The sequence below is a fragment of the Convolutriloba macropyga genome, chromosome 10 (genome assembly GCF_964194025.1).
Source record: "Convolutriloba macropyga chromosome 10, txConMacr16.3, whole genome shotgun sequence".
Taxonomy (NCBI): Eukaryota; Metazoa; Xenacoelomorpha; order Acoela; family Convolutidae; genus Convolutriloba; species Convolutriloba macropyga.
This window is the reverse complement of record NC_134477.1, coordinates 50,372,235-50,383,965: the sequence shown is the minus strand read 5'-3', so window position 1 is coordinate 50,383,965 and position 11,731 is coordinate 50,372,235. Positions and strand designations below refer to the sequence as shown.

Genomic DNA, 11,731 nt, shown 5'->3' with positions numbered 1-11,731 from the left:
CTCCTTTTAAAATGCATTGAGCAAAAGCTATGAACGCCCAATTTTTAATCGTATGTTAGTCATATTGAGACTTTTGACATTTTTCAGACGTAAAAAACAGTACTGTGGCTGCGCTCCTAGAGGTCACAGAAAAAGTAAGAATTAATAGAAAGGGTGAAATAAAAAATAAGGTGTTTCTTTCCTAGGTCTCGGAGTTTTTCACATCGATATTAATTTTAAAACTTTTTTAAAGAGTTTAAATTCTGAATCACATTGTTAATAGTCGCCGTCAGCCTCTCAGTGGCTACTATTTGGGGATCTCCTTTTTATACAATTGAAAGAATTTGGTTTGTATTGGGCGCTTTTTTTTACTACTCGAAGAGGAGTTATGGTGATCTATTTTTTAAATCGGTGACTTCTCTTTTCTCAGGATGCAAAATGTCACGCGCACGTGCAAACAATTGTTTAGGTCAATCTGCTGAAAAGAAGCCGAATGGTTAGCGAAAGAGAGAGGGTTTTTTGTTCATGCAGTATTGTAAGAGAGCGAGAAAAATGAGTATGAAAGTTTTCGCTCAGCGATCGTTATTTTTTGAGCACTTGCGGCTTTTTCAAAGAGCTTTTTTAGTTTTAACTCTAAATGTTGCAGCAATACAATGTTTTTTAACCATTTGGTGCAAATAATGTACTGTTAGATAATATTTTGAGCTAATTCTCCTATTTTAGCCTGTAGAACGTTTTTTAGCACTTTTTACGGTCTTCTTCGATAGCAATTGGGGTCGTTTTATGGTTCAGCTTAGTGTTTTAGTGTTATTAGTGATATTTTGATTTGATTAATATTGTTTGTGAGTTGTGTTTGTTCAAGAAAATGGAATAATTTTTATCAAATTTTGTCTTATTTTCGTCTGTTTTTAAGCATTCTTGTATATTTCTTCTGGTTTTTAAGCTTTTTTATGGATTTTTTGTTTGCTTGTTAACTGACAGATATTTACTAAGAATTTTTGTTCAAAGATGAAAATTCATTGTTAAATAGTGCAGTTTATATAATAAAAGAAATCATACAAATTTGGTATTTGTCATGTTTTTTTTTTCAATTGTTGATTTGGGTGTCTCTGACAGGCAGTCCTTGGATAGGTCAATGATCGAGTAGGGAAAATTTGTAGAGGGAGAATTTTGCATTTTGAATTCAGAATTTTGCATTTTGTAGGAAGTTTTGTAAACGGAAAAATTTGTTAGTTTTTGTTTATAGGGTTTGTCTCTGTACCGTTTGGCAGTTTTTAATTGCTCTCAAACGAAGTTTGTAGCAATTATATTAGTCCTGTCGGTCTTCTTTTTATGTGATTTTTCGTTTTTCGCTTGACCGATTTTTACGTCTGACGCTTTTGAATTTTCGTCCTCAGAAACGGGATAAACAGGTAGCGCCCAGCGGGCATTAAGTGCTCTTAGAGCCTTTCAGCTCTGTTTCAGCTCAAACTGTTTTAGAGACTTATAACTATGGTGTGAAGAGCGGTTCTTAGAGGTTGAAGACCCCCCCCCACCATTGCACCCACCCCCTCCCCCCACAGCGCTGTCCCCCCACTGGAATGTTGCCACCCCCATCAGCATCCCCCATGGCTAGCTATTGACGAAAAACCGCTCGCTAAAAACACGCAAATTTATACAAATTTTTACAATTTTTTTCAAGCTTTTTGAAAATTTTTGTCATTTTTGTAAAATTGTTGTCAAATTTTTGAGTTTTATCAACCCTAGATTTCAAGGAACCCTAGATGTTATGGTTTGATTATAGGTTACTGCACAGTTTCTAGTGGTAATAGAATGGTTTCAACATTTCCAATTCGCGAAGTTTTGCAATTTTTTGAAAAAAACTTTTGCAATTTTTTTCAAGGTTTTTGAAAAGTTTCGTCGGTTTTTAGGTTAATCTGGCCTCAACAGCCAAGTAGCCTCCTCTAGGGTTTAATGATAGGTTACTTAATATAGACATAATGGACTTTTTTCAAGATTTTAACATCACGATTTTTAGAATTTTTTTGAACATTTATTGTCATTATTCAAGATTTTTCAGCCTCAGGGTTCAGAAAACCTGCTTAAGGTTTGATAATATGTGAATGCATAGTTTTAAGTGGTAATGGAGTGGTAGTGGTGGTTTTCAATTTTTTAATATCACAAATTTTATCGATTTGTTTTTAAAAAACTTGCAATTTTTTTGACAATTTTTGTCATTTTATAGGTTTATCTGGCCTCAAGAGCCAAGGAACCTCCTCTAGAGTTTGATAACTAGTTATTGGATAGTTTCTAGATGCAATGGAGTGTTTTTAAAGATTTTAACGTTTAACGAGTTTTAGCATTTTTTTGAAAAATTTTTGGTAATCTTCATGTTTTTTGAATTGTTTATTTTTTTTCTGATTTTTTTCCAGCCTCAAGAGCTAAGAAGCCTCCTTCGAGGTTTGATACTAAGCTGCTGCTGTTATCATTATTTTAATAACTCGAGTTTTAGAATTTTTTTGATAACTTTTAATTTGAAAAATTTTTGAAAAATTATCACGTTCCAAGTGATTGGATCTTTATGAGCCAGTGAAACTGTTTAAGGCATGAAATGGGCTTACTAGATGGTCTCTTGAGAAAACGAAATGGTGTTCTGAAGATATTAATATGACGAATTTCAGCAAGATTTTGTTAAAATATGCAATTGGTTTTAAAATTTTTGAATTTTTTTTATCCTTTTCTGAGTTTAGCGATCATTACAGGTCAACGATGCTTTTTAAATCTTGCAGATGTGTTACCTGAAAAAAATCAAGAGACAAAAAATGTTTTTGAACATTTTCTTTACTGCGAAATGTGGAAACTTTTCCTTGGAATTTTGCACTTTCAGTTTTTTTCTATATGATTTAGTTACTAACAAGTTTAGAAAACTTGAAAATGTAGAGTCAAATCTCATCATGGAAAAAATTCCTAGTTCTCTCTCGCTCTCTATGTGTTGGCTGGCGTTTTTTTCCTCCTTGCTCACGTTTAAGCTCTCTCTCTCTCCTTAATTCTTTTGTTGATGCCGCACTTCAGCGGCTGTTATGTGGCGTGATGTCATGGTCTATTACCCTAATCCAAGGCCACTTCAATCAAGCTAAAGCTAACCTCACTAAACAGTGGCTAGGTACTGACGAAGCCGACCGCTCCATTATTTTTTTCGGAGTGGCGACTTGTTCTTACTGTTTTTTTTTTGTTTTACAAAATAACCATAAATGAGTAGAGGCTATTTTTGGTTGATCAGTGGCTGACCGGGACTAAGTGAATATCCAGTTCGAGTCGGTTCCGAAATCTTTCGGCTATATATTTTTTAAAGATTTAATTATTTTTGAAGTCATGATTTTAGTTACACCGAAACAGAAGTGCTGCGAAAAGGCAAAGTTTTGCAGCGTGATTTTTTTCGCTCTGATTTTAAAGTAGACTTAGAAAACGGTGTTTGAACAAAAACCCGCTTCGTCTGTTGTTTGTGCCTTTTTGACATTGATATTTACTGCTTTTCCAAAATTTTGAACTTGATTTTTTTTTCTAATTGGTTTTTTCAATCCATCCATAGTCCATCCTAGGTCTAGGTTTTTTAGTCAATGCAAGTTCTTTGAATTGTGTCAGGACTCGTTATGCTATGTTTTTCAATTCGCTTGACATTTTGATCAGGTTTTTCTTTTACGAATGTCACGATTTTTACGTTCGACTCATAACTTACTGTTTCAACGTAATCGATTTTAAATACTTTCACGCATTGAATTGCGTAATGGAGTGAATACGGTCAATGTCAAAAAACAAAAATCAAAGGAAACGGGATAAAGCCCTGTCATTAAGTTATTGTGCATTAGGTTATCAAAGACCGTTAGAGCGATTTCTGGCTGACATATCTAAAAAACTGAATAGCTTTCAGTTTAGAAGTAGATTTATGTATAGTTTTTGAATATAACTGAAACTGGAATTAGTACTCTTGAAACTTGGGAAAGGTAGCTAGGTAGGCAGGTCATTTTCTCCTTTTTCCAAGGCGGGTATTTTTCGACAATTTACCGACTATATTTTTATTTGCCGTAAACGGAGGTGAAGTTATTAGTTACAGGGATTATGGAATGTTTGATTTTGGACACCGTTGTTTTTCATTTTCTACATCAATGAGTTCACTTTAAAGTTTGCCGATCGATAATGACCAAATAATTTATGTGAAATCGGCCTGACCTGAAAGTTCTGCTTAATTGCTCTCGGACCAGTTTGAAGCAATTATGTTAAATTTTTGACTTTTCGCCCTTGACATTTTTGTTCTGCGTGATCCAAATTTCTCGCATTCAAAAGTTTAAGCAGCTTATGTGGCAGCATTTCACTAGTAAAAATCAACTAAAAAGTGCGAAGAAATTGCATTTTTATTTAAAAATTTGCAGTTGTTGGTTATAGTTTATGCTGAGGTGATTTTTCCATTGCAGTTAATTACAACGTCGTCGAGTTGTTTCTTCAGTTGTTGCAGTCACATATTGCAACTGCCAAGTGCCGGCATTCGGTTCAGAGAAATTTTCATGGACAAATTTCCGCACCAGAGTAATTAGCCGAATCTTGAGTCCCACTGGGTTAATTCATTTCACCATTGGATGAATACGGTTCAGAATCTTGTTCAGCTTGAATTAGAATGGAACAAACTACAATGGCATATAGACAAAATGTATGTGAGGTTTAATCAGAACAGTTACAGAAAGGTCGAGAACAGTATTTACAAAAATGGTGGCAGAAATTAGTTCAATCGGTACCAGTTAAGAAAAAGAACGAATTTAAAAAGGAGATGAGAGAAGGTTGGGTACAGCGAAGGGTTTGCTACAAACCAGCAATCAACTTAAAGTGAGATAAAAATTATCAGAACGTAAAACAAATCTAAAAGAAAATCAAATAAAGGAGTATCAACTTAAAAGCCTCCCTTCCTCGACAACCGCCCCCATGGAAGCCTCGACCGGCTGCGGTCTTCGGAGCGAGCGGGAACCGCGCAGGCAGAGTACGGAGCTCCAGAGTAGCGCAAAGCTGATTTTCGTTCGGATAAACGTGATGATGTTGGCGTAGGAGTCGTCGTTCTTAAGGCTCAGTTTGCTGGCAGCTTGCTTTATCACCCGAGTTGCTGAAGGCCCTGCTCCTCCTGTGCAAGAAAAAATCAAGGGACTGAAAGTGCCCTTCTCAACATTTATAACTCGAGGCTCGTATTTCAATTTTTTTGATATTTTCATGGTAGCTATACGCGTCTTCGATATTTTCGGGCAGCTTTTGGCAAAGGGGTTGAAGATTTTTACATCGAAAAACGTTTTTGTGAATCTGCTGTCCCAGAGGTCATTGGCTTTAGTATCCAATCGTGCGTCATCTTCAGTGCTGGTAGTTTTATTTGCAAAGGACTCACCTTGCAACGGCAGAAGATTAGGCTCAATTTCAACATCAAAACAAATTTCCTCAAGCAGATTGGCGAAAGAGTCACGGATGTCGTTATGTCTTAAGTGGGTATACCCGCCTCTGGGACAGTGAAGGGCATGGGCAACTGTGAACGGCTCGCCACAAACACAAATGGACGCAAGTTTGGGGGGCTCCCAACCATACCGAAGAGCAATACCATCTCGGAATTCAGACTTGGACAGATTGAAGTTTTTCAATGGCAAGTACTTTTTCAATGGCATGGCATTAAGCCAACATGGAGCTCCTTTTTCAGAGGCTAGATCAATTGCATACATTTTGTTTGCATTCAAACAGTTTTTAATTCTGGATTTTTTCTCAATCATTTTCACTGATTTGTCTTTTCTGATCTTCTCAACTCTTTTTAATTGTTCGGACTCGATGTTTGATACGTCCCCGAGGGATAGCGGCTCTGAAATGGTTTTTGAACGTTCGTATTCGAGAACTTCAGGGCGAATGATGTTGAGTCCACCTTCGCGTACGGGGAGTGAAAATATGTCGCGATAGGTCTCGTCGGCTTCTTCCAACAAGTCGAACGTGTCTGGCGTTGTCCTCGATAAGAAGGTTAATTTATGCTGCACAGAGTTCGTCAAGAATTTGTACACATTTTGAGCTGCAATTTTCGCGTGTTTGGCTAATTTTTGCAATACACGTAGATAGTTTTGCTTTTGATCTTCTATGTATTGTCTGCAGGAGACCACGTTTCCGATAACAGATCCAAGGACTCTTGATCCATCAATAATATCTACTTCTTCACCTTTAAACACGTTTTTTGCGTCATTGACGAACTCTGCTTTGGTGATGAAATGGCATTTGATAACATTATAACCGAATGAAGAACCATGCAGTTTCAACTTCGATAGAAGGACTTTCGGCGCTTCGACCGATCCGGCGGCGTTTCCGTCATCCGCGTACCATTTTTGAATCAGGTTGTCGTCGGAAACCTTTTCGATGAGGGGAAAAATAGCTAGTCCATACATTGCCATTGCAAGTGGGTCGCCTTGAGTAGTTCCCTCTCGGGATTGCAGCTTGAAGCTAAATTTTCCTCTCCTTTTTCTCTTCTGACTTTTCTGAGTGAAGAATCAGTTTACTCAGCTGGATGTACAAGGGTAAAGATTAAAACCCTCAGGTGTGTTAGGTAAGGTATTCGCTACTTGCTCCACATATCCTTCAAAATGCTTTCTGAAATCTCTCGAGATCATCACCTGACAACTGAGAACAGGAAAAGCCAAACAGGAGAACTGGTAGAATTACTGATTTGTAAAGAGCCAGTATCACTCACCATCGTACTTTGGCCGCGACATTTCGCGCCATGTCGAAAATTGGTCTTTTTAACATGATTGGTCCAGTTTAGGTAATTGGAAACAAGAATTCCGAGGTCTTGGACTATTGTTGATGACATCAGTTTTTCACCGAAGAGCTGAGAGTACTTCTGGACGCTTCTGAAGAAAAAATTTGGAGCTTTTGCTTGCTGCCACTTCCATTTTGTGATCGGTGACCCACTCCTCGATTCCTGCAAGATCGATTCGAACTTCTCTTCTAAGTTCCCTGAAGACGATACTTTTATGTTGAATACATTTCGGGGAAAACTACAGCGCGAGGGAGATCATTATTGAAGATCCGGGACAAAAAGGCCCCAGTAGGGACCACTAAGGTACACCGCTAGTAAGAGTTCTATAGTTGAGCAGGTGTTATCAGCTCTAACGAACTGTTTATTTGTGTTTAACGCAGTTCTTCCGGCGTTAGTTGATCGCTTTATATTGCTTAAAAAACTGGTTGAATACAAACAAACAAATTGCACGGAAGCGGTTTAAATGAATATTAGAAGCAGTGCATGGACTTTATTTTCTGGACTTCGTAAATGATAATGCCATGTTTACTTTTTCATCTCGCAGGTACTTCGCAACAAAATCATTTAAAATATTAGTCAAAAGAAGAAACTAAGGAAAATTTTCAAAATTGAATTATTACGTGTCAGGTCATCAGTTGGTGGAGTACTATGAATGTATAGAAAGTTTGACCCCTCTACCGCCTCTAGTTTTCGTCATAGAGCGTTTAAAGAATGTTATTAGCGTTTAAAGAAGCGTTTAAAGAAAGACCTAGTTATTTTTGGAAATCACTGTTATATTGATTATTTTTAAATGTCTCTTTTAAATTCAAATATGCTTGTTGTGTGCCGTTTGATCTGCACTGATTTGATCAATTTTGTACATTGCACAGGTAATAATATAGTATAAAATCAATTTTCTCAGCAGTTGCTAATAATTTCTCAGCAGAGGTTTTGGGCTCTTGCTAATGCAAGCCGTAACGGGGAGATGCTTGGTATATTGGGTGTGATGCACCGTTTTCGTGGCCACTCCGAGTTGCTGTTTTTTCTCTCAATTTTAATTTGCATGTGTAGTTTTGGGCCATGAATTTTATACGACAGGCACACAGCAATTTGATACTTTTCCCGCCCCTTCAAATAAGTTACAATCGATTTCCCCGCTTATCGTTAAGATTAATTCGTTTCGTTCGATGTTTGTCTAATATGTCACAAATGATAATATACCATCCCGTTCTGCATATATTGCCATACAGCTTTTCACCGATCAGGTTTTCTCGTCAGTAAATTTTTGATACTAAATTGGAGAACTAATAGGTCTTCTTCCATAAGGAAGCTGTAATATTTTGAATCTTTTCAGATGTGAGGGATGTCAATGACTACAGCTGTTGTTGCCTTGACAGCTGTGCGTTGTTTTAGCTGCACGTGCAGACCTCTCTTTGCTAAAGCACGTCCAGGAGCTGTTCGAATAGGTACGTTACGGCTATCTATACCGCACTTTTAATCAGCAAGAATTTTACCTAATCAGCAGTAATTTTGTGACCCACGGCGTAGTTGCTGCACATTTTCTGAATCCCTAGGAACTCGTTGTATATTAACACATTGTTCAATGTAATGGCACATGTTCTATAAGTGGATGCGGATAGCGTACGGTGGTGGGGGGGGGGGGGGGGTAATAGCTAGAAAGATTCAATACACATGTAGTTGGTATCTTGGTGGTCATAGGTGGCACAGGAGGTAAGTAGTGGTCATGTAACGTACAGCTGGTAATCACCATAAGGGGGCTCAAATGGAAAGAACCAACTTATCACCTCGTTTCCTCATGTTTGAATATTATGGAGCCGATGTCGGAAACAACTGGCTGATTGTAGATCCGATGGTAAATCTCTTGCTAGATAAATTATAATAATTTTAGGTTCCAAAGGGGGAGCTACTTCGACTGGTGCTAATATCACCCTTCCTCAAGATCCAGGCACACTGACCAAAATGTGTGTTGGATCACAAGTCTACAAAGACAAAGAAGACGCTCCCATTTTACAGGATGATTCGGAATATCCTGAGTGGTTATGGCAAATAAGGGAAGTGTCTCACCTAGTTGTTGAAAAAACAGCTTTCAAAAGGGGTGCTTTCACCTATTGTAATTGCACAATAAGAGTAAAGTTTTACGGTTTTTGCGGAAGCACTTTCAGAATGTGTCGACTATTGAGCGGAAAGTTCAAGAGTGTGTTATGACGTAGAGAGCGCTTCATTGCAAGAAATAGCTTTTGTGTGGAATTTGGACGTTTCTTGATTACGCAGTGATTTTTTATTTAAATGTTTTCCAAATTTATTTTCGCTCGAGTTTTCAGGCCAGATGTGATTTTTCGCTTGACCGTTTTGTTCTAGAATAATCTTTGACTTCTCAAGTAACTTTTTCACGCACTTCTTGATTTTTGAGTGGTTCCAATTGCTCTCACTCCGAAATAAAGTTTTTTGATCAAACAAAACCGACTGTTGGAGAGTAGATGACAAGGCCCTGATAGCCGATTGGTTAATCCATCCATCGAGGTTACGGAATCAGACTCAAGATGTCGGGGTTCGAATTGTACCTTCGGCTGATGTTTTTGCACTCATAAAGAAAAATTTATCTAGGCTACAGCCCCTGAATTTAATTGCGCTGCCTGTCATTCGAGAGCAATTTTTCCGAAGTTAGTTGGTTTCTGTTTTTAAATCAAAGCTGAGCTTACCTCAGTCTAAGAAATAACTTCTTCACACACTTTATGGATTTGTGACTCTAAATCTAATTGAAACTCAATTTGTGTAGTTTCTCATATTTGTGGGCGACCAAGATCCGATTTTTTAAATGTTATTGTTTGTAGCGGACTTATCTGTTTTTTTTTTCAAAAATGATTAATCTGAATGAATCGCTAAGATAACCGTCTCGGTGTTTTTTTAAATGTGGCTTTTTTCAGCTTCATGCGTATGTTGTGGTAGCTGAAATTCTATTCATTTTCTTAGAATTATTTTACCTATTAAAGTTTCTTTTGAGTTTTCAGTTCCATTTTTAGGTCAGTTGACAATTTTTGCAAAATTCTGCTGTTACCGGACTTAAATTTTTTCAACACGTTATCTAAAAACAGGAATAATTAGCTCGAAGAATGTTCCCCGCCTTTTTATTTTATTGCTGTTTTCTTCCAAACATGGGGGGCACAAACTGAAAAGATCCCAAATTTTATATGTAGTTTAAAAGGTAAGAGTAGTAATAAACTCGTAGTCAAATGACGAAGCCGATTTTTTGTTAATTTGGCGTTAACGTTTAATTTTGCCTGGAAGTTATGCAACTGTTGCTATTGCAACGAGAGCTGATTAAATCAAATCAGTGCCAAAATTGGATTCAATTTTTCACTTTAAATCTGAATAGTGGCCTATAACTTCTAATTAAGTCATCTTACGAACCTTGGTAATCTTAAGCCTATCTCTCTACTCCAAGCTCCTCCTCCTCCTCCTCCTCCTCCTCCTCCTCCTCCTCCTCCTCCTCCTCCTCCTCCTCCTCCTCCTCCTCCTCCTCCCCCCCCTCTTCCTCCTCATCCCTACATCTATCTGTGAAGCAGGCTACAATAGAAATTGAGCGCCCTCCGATAGTTTGAGAGCAGTTTTGAGATGTTAATGGTTATATTATGAGGTGGTTATACTGGTTAATTGCTCTCAAACAAAGTTTGTAGTAATTATATTAGTCCTGTGTTCTTTGCGATTTTTCGCTTGACCCTTTTTTCGTCTGACCCAAGAACATTTTGTCATCAAAAACGGGAGACATGTATCGCCCAGAGGGCATTAAGTTCTCTATTCTGTGCTGGCTCACAGTGGTTTACGCCCTCCAGTCACAAATTATATGTTGTCATATAGCACGTTACTATGTAAAAAAAAAATCACGTGCGCCTGGGTGGCGCTAAAGATATAAGCCCACTAAGCTGGGAGGGGTGGGGGGGGGGGCAAGCAGAAATGATCCCTGTCTTTTTAAGAAAACTTTTTGCCTGACCTATTTGACTTTTCGATTGTCTTTTTCCCTTATTTTCCGTGATATAATTTGCTGTCGTTTACAATTTTAAATCGCCGAACCCGTTATTAATAATTTCAGTTCTAAAGGCACCATCTCGCGTTAATAACTCGATGCGTAGAAAATCTGGTACTAACTTATAACACTGGTCTCTAAAAATGTCTGGTTAACCAGGCATCTGGTCCGCGATTTGTAGGCACTGGATTTTTTGTCGTCCTGATCAGTTAATTTTTAACTGCCAGCTTTATGATTGGCCCAGACCCATATTTAGTCTACATAGAACAGGATTTTAGTTCAATAACGAACTGAACAAATTTAGTGAATCTGAAACACTTCTCTAGCACCCCTACCAGGAAAAATGGACCCCCGAAACTGGAAGAGTTGGATCCGAAGACAATGGAATACTGGCAAACTCTAATAGAAATGACATACAAGCAAGTCCAGATTGACAGACCGAAGCCAAGACACAGAAGAATTAAAGATTTCTGATGTGATATGATGAAAATTTGTTATTTGAAAGAAACTCTGTTACCTATCGAGTTATCATTTGATTCTTGAATGCTTCTGCTTTTTTGAGAGAACTTTGCTGGTTATCTGCAAGGGCTTGAAAGCCTTTAAGTTCAAAATTTTAAAGCTTCGGAACTGTTTAATTAATAGAAACCGAGCTGAAACCGAGTTTTGTCTGCCTTGTATAGCAATTGAAACAATACAGGCAAATTGATTGATCTATCGCACCCAATTTCTAACGTGTAAACTTCTGCACAACTTTCTGTTGTGTATAAATTTTTAAGTACGCCTAGAAAAAGAAGCAAAATTTTAAACTAGAACTTTGAAAACCGGCGTTGTCTTTGCAGGTCTTGATTTTTTCAATGTTTTTCTCCTGGTGAAGTTCACAATCTATAGTATGTGCCATGAGATTGAAGCGAACATTTGAAAAATATCAGAAATCA

The 11,731-nt window shown here is 37.7% G+C and overlaps 1 protein-coding gene across 2 annotated transcripts in view; it reads left to right on the top strand.

Moving 5' to 3' along the window:
- Positions 1-11,346, top strand: part of LOC142348656 (large ribosomal subunit protein mL54-like) — a 285,508-nt gene extending 274,162 nt beyond the window's left edge. Inside the window, exons 2-4 of one of the 2 annotated variants that reach the window (XM_075400085.1) lie at positions 8,107-8,220; positions 8,664-8,826; positions 11,123-11,346. In XM_075400085.1, the coding sequence (XP_075256200.1) occupies positions 8,118-8,220; positions 8,664-8,826; positions 11,123-11,270 (414 nt within the window). In that variant the 5' untranslated portion in view covers positions 8,107-8,117 and the 3' untranslated portion in view covers positions 11,271-11,346. Of the gene's footprint in view, positions 1-8,106; positions 8,221-8,663; positions 8,828-11,122 lie in introns of both variants that reach the window. The other variant, XM_075400087.1, reaches the window with a different exon arrangement.
- The last annotated feature ends 385 nt before the right edge of the window (positions 11,347-11,731 follow it).